The sequence below is a fragment of the Diceros bicornis genome, chromosome 17 (genome assembly GCF_020826845.1).
Source record: "Diceros bicornis minor isolate mBicDic1 chromosome 17, mDicBic1.mat.cur, whole genome shotgun sequence".
NCBI lineage: Eukaryota > Metazoa > Chordata > Mammalia > Perissodactyla > Rhinocerotidae > Diceros > Diceros bicornis.
Window position 1 is genome coordinate 55452266 of NC_080756.1, and position 24123 is coordinate 55476388.

Consider the following 24123-nt stretch of genomic DNA (forward strand, 5'->3'; position numbering starts at 1 on the left):
CAAGAAAATGAAGTTCCCCAACATGTTTGCAGCCTAGGATTACAGATACTGCTGATGGGCTGGATCTCCAGGGCCTGAATCGGAGAGAAGGCCCATATAAGGCATCAGCTGCTCTGGATCCACTATAGACTGTTCTGAACGTTGGAAAGTTTCTTTTTTCACTTGCTTCTCTGCCTGGCTATGCATTCTTTCTCTACTTCGAAAGCTGTGGCCCCGCTGGAGAAAAGACACCATGGGTCCTTCAGGTTTCCCAAAGGGTCAGCTGCGTGGTTGGGCTGGCCTGTGGGTTGCCCTACAGATGGTTAGTGCCCCAGTGCAAGGGACAGTCACCCCATGATGTCGGGAGTAGGGCCAGGTGGGGCTGGCACTCTCTGCTGGTCTCACAGCCCGAGGGGGAAGGGGACACAGAGATTGAAGCCTCCTTGTCCTTTTGGCCCCGGACAACAGTTATGCCTTTTCCCAAAGCACTCAGTGAAGTGAGGGCCCAGACCCTAGTGGTCACTTGGCTGACAGACGTCTAGTGTCATTGCATCACCCCACTCCCTGGGCTTCCACAAGCAGAAGAAAGTCTACGAAGCTGAGCCCTTTCCCAGGAAGGGGGTCCAGCCCAAAGGGTCTGTATTTCTCTGTTAGAGCTAAGGGGACAGCGGCCACCAGCCCCCAACTAGGGATTGCTGTGTCTCTTTGAGATTGAGATTGTGCATTCAAGTCACCCTCATGGTCACTTCAGGCAGGACCACTGCTCACCGGGGGACCTGAATCCTGTGAGGCAGGCCCCGACTCCTCCAACTGTGTGCTCATCACTGTCCTCACTCTGCTTGACCTTCCCACCTGTCATCTGCTGGCCAGGGCCACCGGCACTGGGGGCTTCTCTCCCTCGACTACAATTTGGGGGAAGTTAAAAGGCCAAGAGAGCCTCCACCCGGCCCCTGGCAATGGGGACTGTGCAGTCAGTGGAGACGTTTTCTAGTCCTACGTGGGGAGCCCCCACAGTCGAGCACAGATAATCCAAGACGCAGCTTTCACAGGCCTTGTTCAAATCCTAGCCTTGCCTCTTGAGGGACATGAGCTGGGGCGAGTTATTTAACCTCTCAAGGCCTCGGTGTTTTCATCCATGAGATGGGAATCATTCTACATACCTTAAGGAGTTCTGGGGGTTAAATTATATAACAATATGTGTGAGAAGTGAGACATACAGAGAAGGGTTCAAAAATGTGTCTTCCTCATTCCATCCACTCACCAAGCAGATCCTTACCTCCCACGTCTAAAAATACACAGAATTAGCCAGAGTCCTAGACAACAAAAGATGGGAACCGGGTTTTGGGAGTGGCAAGAGCGCGCGGAGCCAGGCATCCTGCAGAGAACAATGGAGACGGGGCACGGGAGGCTGGGGGCTCTCCTCAGGACGACCGGCCTGAAACAGTGCCACCTGCCACCGCATTGCTGCTGGCAGATCTGCTCTCCCCGCAGAGGGTTCACAGCTCCCCGGTGTGACACGACATGACATGACATGACTCGGAGTGCTCAAGGCCTCCCCCAGCCCCCCCACCTCCTGCACTGCAGGCCCCCTGCAGACTCACAAAATCGCTGTTGCTGAAACAAGTCAGGACACTATGGAAACCTGATCCCTAAAAACTCTGTGTGTGTGTAGTTTTTTTTAAAAAACCTTATATTGTGCTTTCCTTTTCCACAATTTTTTTCTTACAATAGGGAGACACACCCTAAAACCCCCAAATAACAACAACAACAAAAAGCAATGAAAGGAGGGAAACACTCCACAGGGCCCACCAGGCGCCTGCCATGCAACCAACTGGGCTGTGCCAGTCTGCCCAAGTTGGCCTCTGGGAGATAGGGAGGGGTCCGCACGCCAGCTGACCACTGCGTTCTTCCTGAAGGCCTGGGTGATAACTCTCTTCAGACTGTTTTCTCTTTTTTTAAAAATAACTTCTCTGGTGGGTGGGAAGGAAGGGACCAAACTTACACCTTGAGCCTGATGACATGACAGCATCACCCTAAAAATAGGGGGCTGCTTTTGTTTCTCGCAAATGAAGTGTTTCCTATCCCCAAACCAGGCAGAAAGGAGAGCCACAGACTCTGAGCTGACTAGGAAAGTGGGGAATTGCATTCGACAGGCCTCAGCGCTCCCTCTCCTCTTAGAGAGGTGTTTACATGGCGATACAGCAGTGAAAGTGACAGAACTATGCTGGAAAAGATGCCAAGATGCCTGTGTGCAGAAAGAAACCTGCTAAGTCTATTCATGTTTAAATTGGAAACCTTTGCCCTAAAGTAAAAGCACTTTAGAAAACAAACAAATAAAACTTAACACCCATGGCACGTACACCAGCACCAGGGGTCCGAAGGACTGGTGTCTCTGCTAGTCTCTTGTATTAATTTGACCATATTATCCCAGAGGTAGGTCTTTCAGGTCTCAGAGCCCCAGTGGGAAGAAGTCACCTCTCCCTTTCCTGGCACTGGGGATCCCCAGGACAAAGTTTTTTGAATTAAGGAAATGATCAAGCCTAGGAAGATATGAAATTAGAGAGGATCAGGGATGAGAACAGAGGTTCTTAAACCCTCAAGAGTGGCAGCAACTTTGGCAGAGCCAACTTCACATCAGAGAATGGTCAAAATGCCAGACTTAGCAGGAAAAAAAACCCCTATCAGTCAAATGCAAATGCATGGGCACAACTACACAAAAGCACGGCCTAAAAGTGACATGACTGGCCACTGTGGCCAGAGCAGAAGTCTTTCCCAGCCCAAGTCCCTGGATCAACATGGCCTCTCCACAGCTGGAGGAAGCACCAAGTCTCCCCTCCTCACCTGTGTAGAAGCTGGAATTATTATTTTCTTGCTCGAAGATGCTCTTGGTCTGAGAGTCGAATCGGAGCCATAGTCCAATGGCAAGGACCGCGATCCCAGCAAGCTGCAAGATACACAGGACGTCAGCGTTAATCCTGGCAGCCAGGGACAGCATGGTCCCCGAGTGCTGAAGGGCCAGACTTGCAAAGGAGTTTGGGACCACTCTCGGTCTCTGCCCCTCACCATGCACCTGCGAGTAGCAGCAGCCAGGGTGGGGGTGGGGGAATCAATCCGTTTGCTAAAAATATCAGCCAGCCAGGAATAAACAATCATCTCCCAACAGTACAGTGGTAGGATGGCCACTTTAGGGACAATAGAATACTATACAGCAGTGAAAATGAACCAGCTGTAGCTGAGTGCAATACTATGAATGCATCTCAGGATGCCACCCAAAAGAAGCAGGAGCTGCAGAACACATACAATATGATTCCACAGAGTTAAAAATTACTATGCTGTTTAGGGGTGCCTAGAAATGACAAAGGAAAAAAAGAAAGTGATCTGTAGGTGGAGGGAGGGATTTCTAACAAGGGACTAGCACTGGGGGGCGGGGTCAAGGGCACTGGCAATATTCTAGCTTTTGCCTTGGGTGGTGGCAACATGGATATCCACTTCATAATTATTCTTTAAACCGTTCATGTTTTATGCACGACTCTGTACATATACCATACAATAAAAAAAGAAAAAAAAGTCACTCAAAGGGCACACCCATGCACGGAGGGCACCTGTGATTCCTTATCAAACCACCCTGCTCAGTAAACGACATATCAGAGTCTCCCCTCAGTTGCCCATATTTTGTCCTTTCCCTCTTCACACAGGGAAACCTTACAAGCTGATCCACCCAGTTCCAGGTTTTAGGTCCAGGCTTCCTTACAAGGGATTCTTGTAAACATCAGACATCCTTATAAACATCCAGAAACCTCCATTGTAATCTTCCCACCTTAGAATTTTATGAAAATCCCTTTTCATAGGTGGGCAAGTTGAGATACTGGACCCTACAGGGCAGATTTTCCCAATAAGGAACAGAACTGAGCCCTCCTGGCATTGTTTAACTATACGCCTGTGGAGAAGGCCTCTTGCCAAGCTCTCCCCCACCCTCCCGTGCCAGCTGAGGTCTCGAGCTCGCACCAGCCCCCCAGTTCTTGCCTGGGAGCGACTCCCAGGCTGCAGTGTAGTGGCTGCCTGGATGCTGAGTGTGGGCTCCCGGCCAACGCGCAGGCCCCAGGTTTCACTGGCCCCCCCTTCTCAACAGAGGCGCCCTATGTCAGAGCCCTGCGCTTCAGTGAACTTGGTTCTCTGCCCCAGGAGCTGGCACAGCCCGTGGTGTGGACAGGCCTCTCTTTCTTTCCTTCTTTGCTCCTCTCCTTTTTCCCATGACTTGGCAGTGGGTTTGGACGTGTTGGGTGAAGAGTGGAGATGGCAGCAGTGGAAAGGGAGACCTAAGACCTCAGCCTGCAGTAGAGTCAAACCTTGCCTAGACCCCCAGTGCTGTCAGCTGACATGGGTGTGTTTCCTTTCCACGAGGATCCGGAATTCCTGGCTTAGAGTTCTATTGCTTCAGTTTTCACATTTGTAAATCAGGAATGGTGAGATGTGGCCCTTCCTTGCCTTTTATGTGTGGCTAAAGAATACAGGAGAGTATATGAGAAACACTTCGGAAGGAGGTACCACATGAGCTTTGTGAGAACGACTTTATCAGCACTCAGACCACCAGTGTTGCATGCCCACCCCCCATTTAGCATCTTCCCAGACCTCTCAGTCCTCATCTTAAGGAAGGTGACACCAAACATCAGTAAGAACTACGCAAGGCCAAGTACCCCGGGGCCAGACAGTGCAGAAAAGAAAGACTCATGGATGCCAGGCATGAAGGAGTAGGAATTTTAGAGTTAAAATGAACCCGAGAACTTTGGGTTCAAACAGACGGGTCAGGTTTTCCTTATTAACAAAAGACATGCAGGTGAGTGAGGGTGTCCTGGCCTAATCCAAAGACAGCAGACATGGCTCGGGGAGAAGTATGAGTCTCTCCCTCATCCCCAGCCTGGGAACTCTGGTTCAGATGGGGTTCTCCTGACTCAGAAACACCTCCGTTAGGGCAGGGGCATCGTGGGGCCCAGTGGGGACACCCCTGTACACTGGGTACTGGACACATACACACTAAGTGGGTGCGGACTCCACAGTGGGCGGGCCCTGGCCTAGCTCCCCCGGGGTCCTGGAGAGTTAAAAGAAAGAAGGTGGTATTTTTCCCCTCTTCCCCCAACACATGGAGGCCCAATCAGACCCCTGGAAAATGGAAGACTGAGGCTGCTGGCTTCCTTGTGGACATGAACGTGTTGACCTGAGAACCGTGTAGGCTGGAGCTAAGTTTTGGTTAGCACTTAGCCACAACCCCTGACCTCCCTCTCAGCGTCATCTTCATCTCCGTGGTGCTGTTGCCGAGAGCACCCAGGACCTGAGAGGCACTGTCCTTTATTGTCCCTTCTGTTCTAGGCTTCTGCTTATCAAAGAATTATCCTCAAGGCATCTTATTCTCCCTGTTGATAAAATTACCCACCTGCCTCTTATTCTGCCAGGAAAATTCTTAAACAAGTCACCATGGAAAGAATAAAAACAATCCCATCCAAAAGAACTAAGCTACAAAAGATTTTGGAAAGCTACCCTCTGTACAGAAGCCCCTCACGGGCATCAGCTGGGTCTCTGGAAATGAGTCCACGCTCAGATAACGGCAGGGCACCCAAATCAACCTTCCACTGGTGAGGCCTCTTCCAATTTGTAATTTCAAGGCTCCTGAGCCAGTTTGTAGAAGTCCATTAATCTGTCTGGTCTACAGGCACAGGCGGCAAGGACACTGTGCTGGAAAACTGGAAGCAGACAGGGAAGGACTTCAGGTCTCACCCCGGCCACGGAGAAGGCCAGATGCAGGAGTCGGAGGTCCCGCATGTTTGGACCCCACCCCAAACCCAAGGTCATGCTGCCTGGTTGTCAACACCAGAAGACTTTGCTAAAATGAGGAAAGAAAGGTGGCTAGCTCTGGAGAAAATGGAAAAAGCGGTAATAGATCTCAGTCTCTTACACCTAAAAAACACACCATAAGAGAGGAGAAAGGTTCAAGAAACCCAGGGGGAAGGGACGTCAGGGGCAGGACAGGGAGCACTCGGTTCACCAACATCACAGAGGAATGAGTCCTGCTGCCTTTCTGGATTAAATTACTGAGTTAACTGGCCTGAGGGATGCTGTATAAGCCCTCAGCTGCCCCATTTTCTGTTAACGCTACTGGAGAAATTGCTTCAGTTGGCTGGGTCACGATGGCTGGGGGGTCACAGGGCCACGAAATGTGTATAATTGGTGTCACCTAATAATGGCTCCCACGGTTGTGCAGGCAGCACCATCTAAGGAGCTCTGAGTACTTCCCAGGAGAACTCACTTTGTGGTGTGGCACAGAGGGGTTCCCCAGCCCCCCACCTGGCTCTCGCCCCCAGCTACTTGAATACTAGGAGAAACTAAATTGGAAGGGACCAGCAAAAACCAAAGAGAGCTTTAACCTTTAAAAAACGGCACCCAGTCAATTATTAAGGGACTCCATAAAATAAGAAAATAGGAGGCCAAGAAGTTGACGGTTTCCTCCCAGGTTAATTCACTGATGTGTGGCAGGACTGTTGGCCACACACTTGCCCCTCAGCGCGGGACCAAGGCAGGTCTGATGTGGACGCTCAGTTAGACAATTCTCTGCTCTCAGAGCCCTGGAAAGAGGACAGCGACCTGCCCAAGAGCACTACCTGGTCTGGTGGGGATGGAAGTAGAAAGTCCACCTCTACTCCCAGCCCCAGGCCCAGCCTACAGTCTGCATGGCTACCTCTCGTTTCCAATTAAAGCCCGAGGGAAACATTCTGGTTTTGCTAAGAAAAGCTTCATTGCCGCTGGGCCAGAAATGGTCCCATCCGTTTGATAGTGCGGGGAGAAAAAAGATAGTTTTTTCCCATTGTTTTGCTTGGAATTTTTTTCTTTTCTTCATGCATGCTCATTTTTTTCTTAGAAGACGGGCCATGAGAAAAACATGAGACAAATCTAAATTGAGGACATTCTACAAAATAGTTGACCAGTACTTCTCAAAACTGACAAGGTCATGAGAAACAAGGAAAGACAGAAACAGTCACAGACCAGAGGAGATGAAGGAGACATGACAGGCATCATGTGGTATCGTGGATGGCATCCTGGAATGGGAAGAGGACGTTACTGGAAAAACAAGTGAAATCTGAGTAAGTCTAGTTTAGTGAACAGTAATGTTCCAACGTTGGTTTCTTAGCTGTGACAGATCTAACACGGTAATGTAAGGTGTCAGCAACAGGGTAAACCAACGAGGAGTATGAGGGAACTCGCTAGACTATCTCTGCCAATTTTTGTGTAGCTCTAAAACTTTTTAAAAGTGTGTGTGTGTATATATCTATTTATTATTTATATGAAGATGGGGCCTCTCTTTCAAAGCATCCCGTCTCCTTCAAGAACCTGCTCCATGAATCCACCTCTTTCCTGCCTCTGTTCTCTGTGTCTGCCACTGGTTCACTTGGTGCCAACACCTGTGGGCAGGTCTCTCTATCCTAAAAACCAAACAGAAAACAAACCCTCTCTTCCTTCAGCCTCCCTGCTCCTTCTGGTTGCTCTGTGCTTCAAAACCCCGGCTTGCAGCTAACCCACCTCCAAGACCACTAAGTAAGTGGTCACCGCTCCACTCTCTCAGCCTGCCTCCTGCCCTTCATGCCCTCCAGCTGTTTCTCCGAAAGGCTGCAGATGGCTTAGGTTGGTCACCAACCTTTAGGGCTTTTGCTCCACTGTCACATTTTGTGATCTCTCAGTGGCATGACACCGGTCCACCCTGCCTCCTCCTCATCTGCTCCTTAGATGGAATCGCTCGAAGTTTCCCAAATAAGTCTCGTGGACTCCCGCCTCTGCTCATGCAAGTCCCTCCTCCTGGGAAGCCGTCGTGGCTAGCTAGGCCTGCTGCGTCCCCACGGTTTCCTCAGTCTCCTCCCAAGGAAGTGCAATCCCTAAGGTCCACATCTGTTCTCGCCAGCATCCTCCCTCCCTCTCGTGGGTGTGCTCATCTCATGTCTCACTAGGGCATCTGCTCCTTGAGGGCAGGGCTATTTCTTAGTCAGTTGGTAGCTCCCCTCTGCCCCATCCACACTATGGATAGAACAGTCATTAGTAAATAATTATTCAATAAATGAATGATTACTTCAATGAAAGAGAATCTCTGAAACCCACCAGAATTTCCTCTCCTGGGTCTTCTCCCCTTGGACAAGCCTCCTTTCCCATCTGGCTTTTCATCCAGATCCATCTTCTAATATCTCACAATAAAAGTCAGAATCTACAAAGAATAATTCTTGCCCGGAGAAAATATTGAGAAAGACCTACGAGGGCCTGTGATGAAACGTCACAGTGAGATTTAGAGGCAAATCCATATAAAGTCTTTTGAAAATGAGAGTTTATGAAAAGTCCATGCACTGGTGTCCTCGCCCCTCAAAAAGTCCGGTTAGATACTCCAACCTTGGATGGACACACAGGTACCCCAGTCACCCGAGGCTTCTGCCAGTTTCAGGGGACATGACAACTCAGTACCCCCCCAGGCTCAGGCCCACGGTGAGCAGTTTCCTGGTCGTCTCCTCTCTCACCACATTCATTCACTGCTGACGCACACTCGCTAACAGCACCCACGCAAACATCAAGATTTCAGTGAGTCACACCACAAATCCTGCTACAGGGCAGGTCCAGAAACCTTACACTGAAACACACACCTGGAGTTAAAGGAAACCTCTCCAATTCCAAAGAAGGATTGAACACAAATCCTCTTGACCCTACGCCAAGTTTGCAAAACTGGTTCCAGTTAGAACCTGAGGAGGTCTTTAAGTCCAGGCGGCCCCACTGACGGAAACACTTGAAGTAAGCTTGCAGAAAGATGAGCAGGTGACGAGAAGGAAAAGAGCAACGGGTTGGCTGTAGAGGTTTCAATGTTTGTGTGTGTGTGCGTGTGCATGTCGCACTGCATCCCATCCCCCAGGTGGAAAGAAGCATGTTTGCCTGTGGGACAAACCCCACTTCAAAGAATAATCCTCTCATGGCAAACAAACTGGGTGATCTTGGCTTGGTCTCCTTTTCTTCCGTAATACGACCTGACTAGTCACATTTTTTTAAAAGGACAAATTACTCATTGTGTTTTCTCTATCCATCCAGCTGTCTTAGAAAGCCCAGAAAGTAGAAAGCAGATCATTCTCCATGCATGGCTTCTCTTGAGGCTGGCCTCAGACCTGAGGTGGTCACACTGCCACTCTGGGAGGCACTGGAGGAGGGCAGTGGTGAGAGGATGGGGTTGGGGAGGAAGGGAGCGCTTTCTTTCCTACTTCCCATTGTCCTGGAAAAGCAATGGCTATCTGAATACTTTGGTGAGCCTATAGTCAAAGAGATGCTGTGAAATTTTTCAGTGATGGGCAGGTGGCACAATGGAAAAGAATGGTGAGTAAGGAGTAGGAGGCCTCCACTCTGCCACCTGTCACTTGCATGCCTGCGCCATCCACGTGGGGTGGATGTCAGTCACCTGGAGGAATCCTAAACATGCTTCCGCCTCAGCTCCACCCAGGGGATTCCAAGGGCCCGAGGGGATTCCATCACACATCTCTGTTGAGAATGACTGGACCAGTGGAAGGGCCTGGACTCTGGGGTCTCATTCTGGTGATGCCACCTTGGAGCTATATGTCACCAAGCACTTGCCTTAGCTTCTCTGAACCTTAGCATTCTCATTTCTAAGAAAAGACAGTATGATACCTGTCCTGCCTTTGGCCTAGGTGGAAGGTGAGGATTAAATGAGGTGATGCGTGTGAAACACTCTGAATAATGTGAAGTGCTAGAGCCAGCCAGATTCTGTGGGGAAAATAATAATAATCATAAACCTTGAGAAAGACACGAGACGACAGTGGGCAATTCATGGCGCTCGGCACACGTCAGCTGTGTGTCCTCTTACGATCTGAGAAGGTGGCTGGGCGGGAGCAGGGCAATCTAGGACACTGGGGTCTGGTTTCTGTGAAAGTCTGTGTGAGTGTTGTGTGGTGAGGATGGATAAATTTACCTTCATCACACCCACACACTGCTTCCCAGAGCTCCCCTAGGATCAGATGGAAATGGCCGAAGCAAAGTGGAGAAGGAAGGTTAACAGGAGGCTGTGGGCTAAGACTGGAGGCCTCTGTCCTTCCTTGAGTCACAGGCTGCTTCCATGGGCGAATTAGCTCTCTTCAAAGGAGTTATTAAAAGAGCAGATAACAGAGAGAGAAGCGATTTTATCTCTTTACTTCCTCCTTCAGCAAGATATGTATCAGCCCTGGATTTTTTTTGTTGAATGTACTGGACTTGGGAGATCTGTAGGCATAGTTGCCCAGGGCACCCAGGAAGTCAGCAATAGACTAAACACCGAGGATGCAAGTTTCCCCTACCAGCTTTTCTGGGCCCCAAAATATCAGTCATGCTTTAAGAAAGCCTCAGAAGTGGAGATAAGGGCCTCTATGTTCACACGGGCTTCAACATTTAAAAACAAGTCAGGCCACCCAGACCTGTGCGCTGGGGGCCTCACCCATCTCTATAGCAACGCTGGCTCACAGCTGAATGCCAAACCTCGGATGGGCTGATTCACTCGGTAGGAGGCTGGGCTGGGCACCGCCAGCAAGAACAAACAGGAGCCCAGTCCTCATGGCCTCTTCTAAGCCTCTCCAAAGAAAGGCTGAGCTGTTGTCTTTGGAAGGTAAAGCCACTTGGGCAGGAGCAGAGGTCTCGGAGGCCTCCCTCATCCAGCCCCACCACACAGTAAAACAACAACAGAGACCAGACTCCACTCTACTCAGCAGAAAAAATGGCCATGACTTGCTTTCATTGAGGGTCACAAGTAAATTGTTAGTTCAGGGCAGAATTTAAAGATGGCAACAAGGGCATATTATCAACTTTAGTTTTAGTAGAGATGAGTTGAAAAGCCCCATAGATCACAGTCCTGGAGATCAAGTTCCCCTGTGACTATGATCATCCTGGGGTCACCTAGTCCCTCTAGACAACTTCTGCTCTCGAGGCTTCCACCGAGCTTCCCATCTTAGGGCAGTGCTTGAATCTATAGGAGCTCACATCCTCAATGGCCACCGTGAAACTTTTTTCTAGGCCAGGGGTTCTCAACATGTAATCCCCAGACCAGCTGCAGCAGCAGCAGCAGCACCTGAGAATTTGGTAGGCATGCAAATTCGCAGTCCCCATCCTAGACTTACTCAGCTAGAGATCTGCGTGCGGTGGGGGCCTCACCACATCCAGAGATGGTTCTGATGCTCACTCAAGTTTGAGAACCACTGCAATTGGCCTTCATTTAAACACCGAACAACTGACGGACATGGAAAAGCTCTCTGGGGGTTCTGAACCCAGAGACTAGCTTTCTAAATGGTAGTGCTGAAGAGCATGGGGCCAGGGAGCAGACGTGTGAGCCTTCTCTGGGCTCAGGGTTCCCTGTGTGTCAGAGAAGCTCACAGGCTCCACCATTCCACTTTACACTCCCATCTGGAGAGTGTGGGCTCAGATGCCCTGCAGGCACTAGGCCTAGAGACCACCGGGAACTGGTACACAGTGACAGTTAGTGGGGAGGATACAGGACAGGTAAGAGGGAAGGAAGCAAGAGGTAAGAAAGAGAGATACTGGCTGGACAACACTATCTTAAACCCACTGAGCCTGGGAGGTCATAGTAAATGGTTCAAGTTAGAACCTGCATTTGGCTTCCTAATGTGCATTCACCACAGAGGCTCCGCCTCATGAACCCTCCTCCCAGAGAAGCCGTAATGATTCCCAAAGCCTCTGCAGCCGGGTGCTCTTGGTAAAAACTTCCCCCTGATTTCTGCAGCCTGCGTTCTGCCTATGTCACGCTGCTATTATGTATGAGAGTGGACTCTTCCTCAAACCACCCTAATTCTAGAAAAACAGATTTTTTTTAAAGAATACATGTAGAGGCTGATGGTCAGTGTCATTGTAGGCCACCTAGCTTTAGTGGACTTGACTTCTGGCAGGCTTGCTGCCCATTAGCAACACCTCCATACACCAAGGAGAGGAAAATAAGGAATATAATAACGGTGGCAGTCACAAACGGTGGTTTGTGTACATTACCACATTTAATCCTCTTGTCACCCTTATTTTGTAGAGGAAACAGGCTCAGAGAGGTTAAGTAATTTGCTCAAAAAGACACAGCCAGCAAGAGGCAGAGCTCACACTGAACCAGATCCGTGTAGACAACTCAAAGCTACACTCTTCCCAATACACTGTGCTCCTTCTCTGCCCAGCTGGTGAATGGGAAGAATGGGAACCCCTACGGACTTTTCTTGGGGGACAGGAGGGTGGTCTGCACATGCTGAATTTGGCAAAATGCTCTGACCTAAACCTTAACCTCTTTGCTATAGGTAGGTGATTCAGGTACAGGGCATCACCCCAGCCTAGGTGAAGGTCAGAAGGAGGGAGGGCACCCACCACTACCTTCTCCTTTGGGTTTGTGCTCTCTTTCTCCTTCCCCCTCTCCCTCTGTTGAGGCTGGGAGAGGTGCTGGTCTCAACCCATCATCATTGAGTCCCAGGGAGAACGCACCAGGGCCAGCTCTACCCTCCTCTCTTTTCTTCCCATGGTGTCCACACAGAAGCAATGGTGACTTTGGCTCTGCCCCCTTCTAGGACCTGGCTTCAAGGTGTCAAGAAAGTTCTAGGAAAGAGGAATCCATCCTCTTTTGGGAAGCATGAGGAGTGACTTGAAGGAGAGGTGCTGAGGCTGCCCTTCTTGGTTTGCAGGCAGACTAGATTTCTTCTCTCAATTCCGATTGTTGAATTCCCTGTTAGACTCCACAGAGGAACCTCTGCCAACTGGGCATCCTTACGGGCCCATTTCCAGCAAAGTGTAAAACTGGTACCTCTCCTCACCCACCTCTCCTAAACTGGGGAAATCTCTGAAATGGGCGTTTTGTAGGCAGATGGAAAGACAAGTCCTCTAATTTATCTTCGGAAAGGGATGAAATCTAGTAAAATTTCAGCTTTGAGCAATCCCGCATGCTGCGGCTTCACAGAACTGAAGTAATAAGATAAGGATGAACGCGAACGTTTAGGACAACCTCAATCTCCGAAAAATTCTAAGGAGAGTTAGTAATAACAGTAACTACAGCAACAGCTGCAGAAGCTAACATCTGAGCTCTTGCTATGAGCCAGGCATCACGATAACAGCTTTCCATGAAATAGCCCCTCATTCCTCCTCAGGGCCCTGAGACTTGGGTTGTATTATTACCTTCATTACACAAATAAGGAAAGTGGGGCTAGAGGAGAGTCAACAATTTGCTCTCCCCGCCCCTCAGGCACCTGCATTCCCCAACAACAACCCTGGGTCATAGGGCCCCTGTGGCTACATGCTGTTCTTTCACAGCATTGGGGCCCGTTGCGGGGTTGACACCAACGAGAAAACACCCAACCGTCCCTGAGAAGCCAGGTCCTTGGGGAAGCAGATCTCTGCCTCTTGTGGCCATTTCTTGCCCTAAACACTGAGAAGATTATGGCACCACCCATATAATTCAATATGAAAACAAATCAAAATCCTAACAGAAGTTCAAAAAAGTGCTTGCTTACTTTCCCCATGCTTCCTTGGGCTTACCTGCATTGTGGTGTCCTAAGCACATGCTCAGCCTGCCCGCTGACCTTGGGCCTCCCTGTCTGGGGATTCTAGTGCCCTTCAGGGCCTCTTGGTGGAGGGGTGAAGGGGCTCAATGGCCACAGCCTGTAGGTGCCATCATCTTGCTGTGCCTGGCTCTGCTGGGCAATTGTGTTTGAAAGTTCAGGCCTGGCCTCAGGCTAACAGGGGAATGCTCCCTGTAGGAGCAAGGGTGCGAGATTTCCCAGGGAGAAGAGGAATACTAGGAGAGAGTGTTCTACTGTAAGGCCGTGCGGCCCCTCCTGAGTCTTAAGAGTGCTCGTGGGACTGTTCTACCCTTCGAGGGAGTTACGATCATCCCAGTTTGAGATGAGGAAACCGCCTCAGAGAGGTCAAGTAACTTGCCCATGGTCACAGAGCAGGTACGGGATGACAGCTGCCAGCTCTCTCCTGTCACATGCACAGCACACACCTGTCTCATCCCTGGTGGAAGGGAGGTAGCTTGGTCCCTTATCTGGGGTGTGGCAGGTGACGAAGGGCCTTGTAAGCTTTTTCTCAGCACACTTTTATGGAAATTAGGCAGCGACCCGGTCTGAACAAGTTCAAGAGTTGAGAAATCTTCCTTTTCAAGGAGAAAGTCAGCATCATTTAGAAACCAGAGCCCTTATTCTGCCTAAGAGAGGGGAAAAGCTTCAGCTAATACGATGTGCTGGTGTTAAGTACTCCGGGGCTGAGGGATTGGGAGGGGGGCCTCTGCCCAAGGGAACCTCTTTCTAAACAAGAAATTTCATGTCAAGTTTCCATTGCCTGCTTGCCAGACATGGAGCGCACACCAGCCAGCCCATAAATCCGTTTTCTGCTGAAAGCAGGCATTCTGATCTTAACCAAAATCATCTGATGTGGGGGATTGTTCTGGGGGATGTTTTGCTTTAAATTCCAGAATACCACACATTTGTTTTCCATTGTGTATGCCTCACTAAGATGTCTGGCGATTACACATACACACACTCTCTCTCTCTCTCTCTCTCTCTCTCCCTCTCTCTCTCTCTCTCTCTCTCTCTCTCTCTCTCTCTCTCTCTCTCTCTCATACACTCTAGCCATGTGGACCAGCTAGCTCTCATTCCATCTGTAGGACTGGTTGCCACTTGCCTGCACGGCCCTGAGTGCTGAGAGATGTCACTCTCTCTTACACCTTTCAAGCGATGCTATGGTGCGTGGATCAACAGTGTTGCCAGAAGGCACACCCAGCGCTGCTCAGCTGAATAGCCCTCCTCTTCCATCTTGGGACACTCTCGAGCACCAAGTCAGCAAGGCAGCAAGAGCCAAGGCTGCCCAACTGCTGCGTCTGACGATCACCCGCCCTGTCCCTCTCCGTGATCCCTGCCTTCACTTTAGGTCTCTTAATTATTAGATAGTAAGCACCCCAACATTTGCTATGCCCACACCCCTCCCGAAGCACTCCACCTGAATCGTTTAATTTTCACAATAGACCCACCAGGTAGGTAATATTCACTGCCATTTTTCAGATGAGAAAATTCAAGCAGAGAAGTTAAGTAGTTTATCTGAGATCCCACAGGCAAATAAATGGCTGAATTAGAACTTGAAATCAGAACACTTTGACTCAAAGCCCAAATTCTCAATCATTTGTTAAACTGTTTGTCTTTTTGATCCATTTCTTTTATTTCACAGCTAGAATTTTTCCCTTTTGTCCTTTCTCCCTTCTAGCCATGTTTGATCCATTTCAAAAGTGGCATCTTCTGTCCTTATAGGCCCTGAGAGAGCCCATCTGCAAGAGCAGAGGGCCTACCCTCTCACAACAGGAAGGCACCTGGAATGCCCCCTGGCCTGCAGGTGCCATCTGAGCCTGGCCTCGCTCTGGGGGAGCCGCAGGTGGACAGTCTAGAGGGAGCCTGCACTTCCTCTCGCTGGCCTCTGGCCTGAGGCTTTGCCACGCCCTTGCCCTACCGGCCAGAAGTCCAGCATGGACACAAGCATGCTCTGGGAAGCACACTCTCCAGAGTAACGTGGCGTGTTTTCTTCTCACCCAAGCTTCGCTACTGCTGCAGCTGCCCGCTGGCCACCAGGTGCACAGACGGGGCCGTGGCCCATCAAGTGGCCACTGTCCCTGAAGCCCCTATAGGAATGGCCCAAGGTGGGACCAGAGCCTCTGCCCTGTCCCCACAGCACCATCCTGCCAGCAAAGGGCACGGGGTCCTGAGAGGCACCTGTGACACAAGGATGATGCCAGCTTCCCATACTAAGGCTCCTCCCCACCCCCGCACTGAAAGAGAATCTAATTTCTATTTGAAATGAGTTTCCTGGTCTTTTAAGGGTTATCTGTTTTAGGGAGTCAGGGCTATAATTTGATTAGAGTGGAGAAAAGTAGAGTATGGGAAGATTTCCTCAGGCTTGTGGAAAGGAAGCTTTAAAAAGTTTGAGCATAACAGTTAACAGACTGAAATCCACAGCCCCACATCACAAGAAGGAAGGTGTTGACACTGCATGAGGGTGAGCAGGAGGAAAAGTTTAGTGGGAAGGGTTTCTCGTCTCTGGAGTGCACATTCTGCACCAGGAGCAGGGCTGCTGAGGGGTGAGGGCAGCTTACCCCCCATCAGAGGGGGCACTGATGTGAGGGGAGCATCCAAATTGGCACACTGCAATTGCTCATCTAGAAGGGAAGAGGTGTTTTTGATTTGAACCTCTAAATAACTGTCTTAGTTTGTTTGGGCTGCTATAACAAAGTACCATAGACTGGGTGGCTTACAAACAACAAAAATTTATTTTCTCACTGTTCTAGAGGAGGGGAGGTCCAAGATCAAGGTGCCAGCAAATTTGGTATCTGGTGAGGATTCACTTTCTGGTTCATAGAGGGCTGTCTTCTCGCTATAATCTAACATGGTTGAAGGGAGTACTCTCTGGGGCCTCTCCTTATAAGGGCACTAATCCCATTCACCAGGGTTCCATCCTCATGACCTAATCACCCCCAAAGGCTCTACCTCCAGATACCATCGCATTGGGCTTTAGGATTTAACAAACGAATTCTGGAGAGACACAAACATTCAGTCTACAGCAGACTACCTTTTTTTGTGTGTGTGAGGAAGATCAGCCCTGAGCTAACATCCATGCTAATCCTCCTCTTTTTGCTGAGGAAGACCCGCCGTGAGCTAACATCTATTGCCAATCCTCCTCCTTTTTTTCCCCCTCCTTTTCTCCCCAAAGCCCCAGTAGATAGTTGTATGTCATAGTTGCACATCCTGCTAGTTGCTGTATGTGGGACTCGGCCTCAGCATGGCCAGAGAAGCGGTGCGTCAGTGCGCACTTGGGATCCGAACCTGGGTTGCCAGTAGCGGAGCGCACGCACTTAACTGCTAAGCCATGGGGCCGGCCCCTATAGCAGACTATCTTTTAAATTAAAACACCAAACTTCTATTGACTTGAAAAGCAACGAGTCCACAAACTAAGTATGATTTTGCTGATCTTTTCATTTAAAGCTTTAATAAATCAAGCACATTATGTATTATGCCATTGATCCAATCAATGTAGGTTTAAAGATAAATTAAACTAAAATGCTATAGAAATCTGTTTTGAATTTAATAAAACCGTCTGATTTACTTTATCGTATTTTAACCCAGTCAAGGATGTTCTCCTCTGAGCCATGTCTTGTGTGGTTTCTGCACTCGGACACTGACATGCAGCTCAGACTGGGAGTAAAAGCAAGGAGCTGCCTCCTGAGCAGTTTGGAGGCAAGGGCCTGGGAGGGAGAAGTCATGGGCCATTGGCCTGGCCGGGCCAACAGGTGTTCCCTGGAACCTTAAATATGCGTTGGGTAAGCCTTGAAGGGTTACTTTCCTACAGAGCCATTGTTTCTGCTCCCTTGTACAATGCTTGGCAAGAGGACTGAACAAGGAAGACTTATTGACTTTTTCTCCAAGTCAATAGTCCCCAAACCTCTCTATCCAGGAATATTCTCTGGAATCAAAGAAATCTGGGCCCCTCTCCAAGTCAGACGGCTTCATCCTCCCCTGCTACTTAACCAGGCCGCATACCGCTCCTCAGGAGTCCAAGTCCCCGAACTACCCCCAGGAGACATTTCTCCCCTTCCAAAGCCCTCAGAGGCAAGGCCAGAGAAGGTTCTAGTCTCCATTTGGTGGGAAGGAGGAAGAGGGAAAGACAGAAATCTGCCCTTCCCGAACAAAGACAAATCCCCAAACTATGGGGAAACCTAACCCAAGAAGCAAAACTTGTCTGGAAGCTCATTAAGTTGGATTTTTCGTGTGGACTAGAAATACAGAACACTCATTAAATTAATGGAGAGTCAAAGCCACTCCTTGGGCAATGATTAAGCTGAGAGTCAGAGCAAGGCTAGGCGGGGAGGCCAGCTCTCCAGTCGGGGCTGCTCTTGATCCGAGAACTTTCGGTTCCCTAATGCCTTTCTCCAAGGCCTTCCATCACTCCCCCATGCAGTCCCGGGGGAGTGGTGGGGCAACCGGCTTCTCATGGAGAAACACGGGATTCAAGACAAGAGCATGGGTTGCCTGGAAACCAAGAGACAAAAACCAACATGGGGTATTTATAATGTGAGGTCCATGCGCCTCCAGAAAAAAAGCAAAAAAATGGGCATAACATGTTTCTGGAGGCAGGTCCCATAGATTTCATGGGATTCCCTAGAAAGGTTAAGATCCACAAGTCGAGGATCAGAGCATACAGTACTTAAAAACTATCCAGAACTAAGTACTTTTTTGGTGGGGGAATTATTGGATGGAGGTAATTATTATAAAATTATTTCATCTGGAGACAGGACGCTGTTTTCCACAGCTGCATGCCATCACTTGTTGGAAAAGGAAAATGTCCCTGGACCAGCATGACTTTTTCCATAGGATGAAACAGGCAAGTGATCGGCAGTCAGACTTCACAAACATAAATTAAAAAAATGTATTGTTAAGATTAGCCCTTTGGTCTCCTGAATTCCTCCAGCTGCAAAGGATACCTTGGGGTAGTGGAGAACACACCCCGAAACAATGAGATTATTGCTCTTCTGTATGTAAAAGAGGTAAAGACCGTTTTTCTGCAACGCCTTGGTTGAGAAGACCTGTGGCGGGTCCAAATAAAGTCCCACTGACCCCAACCTGGGCGAGGGAGGAACACAGAACATACATATGCAGCTTCCTGAAACTTCTCCACTCTCCTCTCCCCAACTCGACATAGGTTTATCTAGAACATGCAGCCACCAAGGAGGCAAAAGGACCACAGAAGCCACGGTGACCGTGACCTCAGGTCCCTTACCCTCACAGCCAGACACACCCAGGAGAGACAGTCCAAGTTTGCGTTCTTTAGAAGAAAAGGTGCTTCTGTAAGTCCAAGGTGTATTATTAAGTTCCAAACTGTGCGGCTGATTCCAAAAGCCATGCCTCCTTATAAAATGGAATCAAACAGGAAAACAGACAAATCAAACACGGCACACCCAGCTCTGTGTGTTAAGAAGGAAGATTCACATCTGACACAAAACGAAGATGTGAGAACACTGATTTGCGAGATCCGAGGCCACAGAAGACTCATTTAGCAGAGAAAGAGCTCTGGCGAGGATGGCGTTCCATAGGGCCACTTAACAAAGCAGGTCCAAAAGGGGATGGTTTGGAATGGTGCCGTGAAAAGAAAGGGTAGAGTGTGTGTGTGTGTGTAGAGGAACCCTTTCCCTCCCCCAGATCAGGAGTCAGATCTTTGTTGTCCACAACCACTGCAGAGAAGAGCAGGGGAGAAGCCATGAACGTTGTGGGCAGGGAGAAGTCCTATTTTCCTTAGCAGATGCAGACACCTGGCCTCGCCTCACCTCTCCGCAGACCTGCCAGCTTCAGCACAAACACAGCCGGCCTTCCCAACGCTCTGGCTGTCCGGTGGCCAAAGGTGGGGAGCCATTTTACACAACAGCCCAGCTGCCCGCTCAGCGCCACGGTGAAGGCAAACAGCTTCTGGCTGAAGCAGCAGGCTGCGTGGGAGGGGCTTTGGCCCCCCCTCCCCCCCGCCCCCGCCCCAGTCCATACTCTGCCCAGACCCAGAATCCTGAGGTCTTAGGGTTTCTTTGCCGTGTAGTTTTATTTTCGGAAGTGGAGACGCCCCACAGTCAAACTTGTAGCCACACATGAAATGGAGCCAGTGTCCTGATGTGGGAAGGCAGAGGCGGGGTGGAAGGAGGCTGGCAGTACAGCAGGAAGAGAAGGACAAGGGAGCAGCATGTGAGGATTCGGGGTGTGCTCCTGGCTACATCTGTGGTTCAGACTTCCACCCTTCTTAGGGAAGAGCTCCCACCATCCTCACCGATCTACTTCCAACTGGTGAATAACAGCAGCACCAGCTGGACAGTTAACTCCGCACCTAGTACTAGGCTACTGTGCTAAGTGCATCCCATCCTTTCTCTCATTCACCCTCACAGCAGCCCACGGGGCGGACACCAGCTCCATTTAGTGATGGGGAAATCGAATCCGGAGCTGGTGCTCTGACCATTGGGCCGTACTACCCCAAATGGCTGAGGGTGATGAAAAAAGAGAACCCCCAAACAGAGACCTCACTCTGGGTGAGTAGAGGGAACTGTGAGGTTAAGAGGAAAGTGACGCAAGAAGCAGACCCCAGAGGTAAAGGTCAAATGATGCCAACCTCTGAGGACAAGCCTCAGTACCCACTGCACATTTCTATTTCCTGGCTCTTATTGTGGGTTGTGTGGGGAGGTCCCATCGCTGTAGGCAGTGGGGGTAGGGCTAGTTTCGTAGACTGAGCAGAAGGGAGCTTTTGAGACCATTTGCTTCAATCCATTGGTTTTACAGATGAGAACAAAAGTGACCTGCCCAAGGTTTCAAAGTGAGCTGGGGACAGAGCTGGTGTGAAACCTAACATCAGGTCTCTGAATTTCCAGTCCAGGTCTCTGCCCACGTTTCCCTGAAGCCTCCATTAGGTCCAGGAGGCACCATTTCTTGGGAAAGAGAAATCCCCTGCTATTTCCATCAGTGAGGGAGCGTGAGGGGTGAGAGGCAGGGAGCAAAGGGGCATAGGGAGGTGGGGGTAGGAACTTGGCCCTCAATGCAGGCCTAGGATCTGAGAGGAAGGGGGTAGAGGATAGACACGTTCCTGACCTGGCCCTAGCACCGGTTCCCCACTTCACAGCCTGAGACTCTACAACTCGGACATCAGGAAGATGTTTTCCCTCTCAACCCTTTTTGGGGGTGGGTAAGCAGAAGGTCTGAAGGAAAGGCACAAACAACTGAATCAGAGCTGGGAAGTCAGGGTTCCGGGGTGTTGGAAGAGCAGACCAGTTGCTGGTTTGCTGTGGGCATCAGAGGCCCTGCTTGGGGAGGGCAGGCAGTGCAGGCTCAGCCGACACTCAGGGTCCCACAGGGACGAGAGTGGGGGCCAGGGAAGAGGTACGCCCCATCCCCAAGCCACCCTGATCGTCTCACTGCCACTGAGGTGGGCTTCCTCTCTCTGGATCCCTGCTAGACCACCCTTCTCAGCATCCTCTGCTCATGAGGTGCTAGTGGCCCCCAGACTCACAACTCCTGGTTTTCAAGGCCCATATCAGGTCCCAAGTGCCAAGTTTATAAATTCCTGGTCTCAAGAGAGAAAGGGAAGTGGTGACTTCATAACAGTCCAAGTAGTTCCCTTAGATCATAGATTCCCTTAAAAGATATTTTTTGAGATTGTTCTCACTCTTCTTCCTTTCCCGCCCAGCTGGGCACGGCAGCAGGTTGTGATGGAAAGTGCGCTGGACTTGAAGCCAAACAGACCTGCCTTCAAACTTACTTCTGATGCTATCCTGCCCCAGGACCCTGGATAAGTCACTTAACCTCTCTGGGGACTAGTTTCCTGGTCATCAGTAAAATTAGGATAATGCTTCTTGCTCTGGTTCTATCATGGGACTTGGAAAAGGACTCTGCAGACTGTAAAATGCTGCACAAACAGATGATGATATTTCTTTATTCCATCCTCTAGCTCTAGAGGGCTTCATCTCTACAGGGACCTTAATCCAGAACTACTGAACAATAATTAATTCAGGAAAACGTAGCTACTGCTTACCCCCCTACACCAGCCCATTACCAGGACCCTTGTTGGTTTCATGATGGAGATGGAAGAGGACAGGACTAAAGCAAGGGGCCAGGGGCTGTAGCATTGGCTCGGTCTCTGTGATCCTGGGCAAGTCACCCCCTCTCTGGTTCTGCTTCCTCACTGTGAAGAAGAGGGCTGGACTGGATGATCTCTAGAGTCATTCCTAACTCTACACCCAAACATCCCCAGAGTGAGTCATTTCCATTTCATAGCTGGTCACCTAGCACCCAGCCCAGGCAGGGGAAGCTCGAATCCGGGTGGGGTGGCAGGTTGGAGATGGTAAGAGACTGAGCAGACACCGGCGTGGCCGTGGGAGCCTCCCATCAGGCTGGTAGTCTGTGCTTCCCTGCAGCCCCAAACCCTGATGCAGCCGAGGCACATAGCTGAGCACTAAGCAACAGACTGGCAGGGGAGAGACTGCTGGGAGGGGAGAGGAAAACTCCCTAAAGGACGGGTGGGGAGGGCGGGGCCAGCCCACCCTCCGACATTCTTTTCTGTTGCGCTGCCGGGGGCTGGTGAGGAGGAAGCGCAGCCTGGCAGCTCGCTGGCTGGGGCTGCTGGGAACACCAGGAGGGTCTCCCTAAAGCAGGCCAAGGTTGGGCGGGGCACACCTGCGTACCATTCTCACCAGAGCATGTGTTGGGTGTGGTTAACTCTTGCAAGGAGAGGTCAGTTTCTTACTCCGTCAGCTCCAGAGAGAGGATTAAATCAGGAGATTTGCCCCGAGGTCTGTGGGGACCCCAGTGACCAGCTCCCAGACGAATAAGTACATTTTTTTGTTACAAGCCTCTGGTGGCATGCCCCTGTTCCTACAGCCACCTCTCTTGAGAGTGGCACAGGGGCTGCCTTTCCCAGCTCCTTCTCGACTGCGGAGAGGCAAATACTGTCTATCTGTGTGCAGGGGACGTGGCCCTCAGAACCAGGACACAAAGGTCCCCTAACCACCCCAGGGGAGGTGTGGAGGGGACACTCCCCTTTCCTGCTGCCCTCCTCAGGCTCCCCATTTGCAGAGAGGCTGAGCGTGGCCAGCAGCAGGAGTCCTGGAGCTCCCTGGCCTGGTGTCCTCTCCAGGTGACCGTCCTCTCTGTGGCCCGGCCTTGCTGCTGGGTGGGCTGGCGGGGAGGGGGTGAGGCCGGAGGCCCTGGGGCAGGCACCTGATCTCCCCAGGGAAATGGAGAAACACAGGACTCATCCCCCAAAAGGCCCCAGTGGGCACCCGCCCCTCTTCTCCCCAGCTCTCCCGGAGTTCTCTCCAGTTCAGATACTTATCGCCCCTGAAAAAAAATCAAGACAAGCTAGTCTTTCAGGTAGTTTCGAGGGAGCTCCCACTTTCTCACAGCGACTCAGAAGCAAAGTCTGAGAGAATGCGGGCCTGAAGGTTCCTCCTCAAGGGTGGAGATGGGTCCCCGACTCTCACTCAGGGGCTGGGTCCCGAGGTTCTGACCCCGCGGCCGGCCCGCCGCTTCCTCTCCAGTGCAGAAGTGCCAGCAGGTCTTAGCTGAGCTCTCCCTGCCCCACCCCACCGAAGTCCCTTGGCGCGCCCGCATCCTTCCCTCCTCGCGGCCCTGCCACTTGTGAGACCCCCACCCCGCTCACAGTCTGCCCTGCCCACCCCAGTCCTCCTTGCCGGGACCTTGAGTTCCCAGAACAGGGGTGCTCCCTTCTCCCTGGCGCCTTCCCCTGCTGCATTCGGAGGGGTTTGGGGTGGGAGTGGCCACAAACCCCATCCCAAACCCTCGGTGAAGGAGAGGCCCGGGACCTGTCCCCAGACTCGAGCTCACCAGGCCCCCGTGGCCCCCTGCCCACTCGGCTTCGAAAGAGGCTCCTGAGAAGGTGCCCGCCTCGCCCGCCCCGGCCCTGGCCGAGGAGCCAGCTGGCGGCCGCAGTGCCCATTCTCCTCCCGCCCGAGTCTACCCGGCTCGAGCAGTGCCAGTTACCCGGGCCCCCGACCGCGCACGGGGTCCCCAGGGCGAACAGGTGGCCCCGGAGAGGAGCGCGCGGCAGTCGCGCTCACTCACCCAGAAAACGAAGTTAAACCCGAAGAGTAGGTATTTGATGCACTTGGTGCCTCCTTTGACCGGCATGGTGCGGGCTGGACTGGTCGGGGCCGGACTAGTGCGGGACGGGGGCGCGCGCGGCAGGGACGGGCGGGACCGGGATTCGGACAGGAGGTGCTGGCGGCTGCAGGCTGGCCTCCGGGCTGCACTTTTAAAAAGTGCCACTCCTTAGGGCGCGCGGCCGGCAGCGGCGCGCATGTGCCGTGGACCCGCCCCCGCCGACCCCGCCTACGGCCCCACCTGCCCCGCCCCGGCCCGCGCCCCGCCCCAGCCAGGTTCCCGGGGACTCAGGCCCCAGACCCCTGCCCCCGAGCCCACCCTTCCTTCTTACCCCTTCTGCCCTCCGCTCAGCCCTCTCCCCACCCAGTTGGCCGTACCCTCCTTCCCGCCATCCTCCCCACCGTCCTGGGGTCTTTCCAGACCGCCACCCCTGCTGCTT

General features: G+C 51.3%; 1 protein-coding gene across 1 annotated transcript in view; it reads right to left on the reverse strand.

Moving 5' to 3' along the window:
• The window catches only part of CD9 (CD9 molecule), a 32381-nt gene extending 8569 nt beyond the window's left edge, over positions 1–23812 (reverse strand). Inside the window, exons 1-2 of the mRNA XM_058559005.1 lie at positions 23646–23812; positions 2821–2923 (exon numbers count right to left, since the gene is read on the reverse strand). Of these exons, the coding sequence (XP_058414988.1) occupies positions 2821–2923; positions 23646–23711 (169 nt within the window). The 5' untranslated portion in view covers positions 23712–23812. The remainder of the gene's footprint in view (positions 1–2820; positions 2924–23645) is intronic.
• Between the last annotated feature and the right edge of the window lie 311 nt (positions 23813–24123).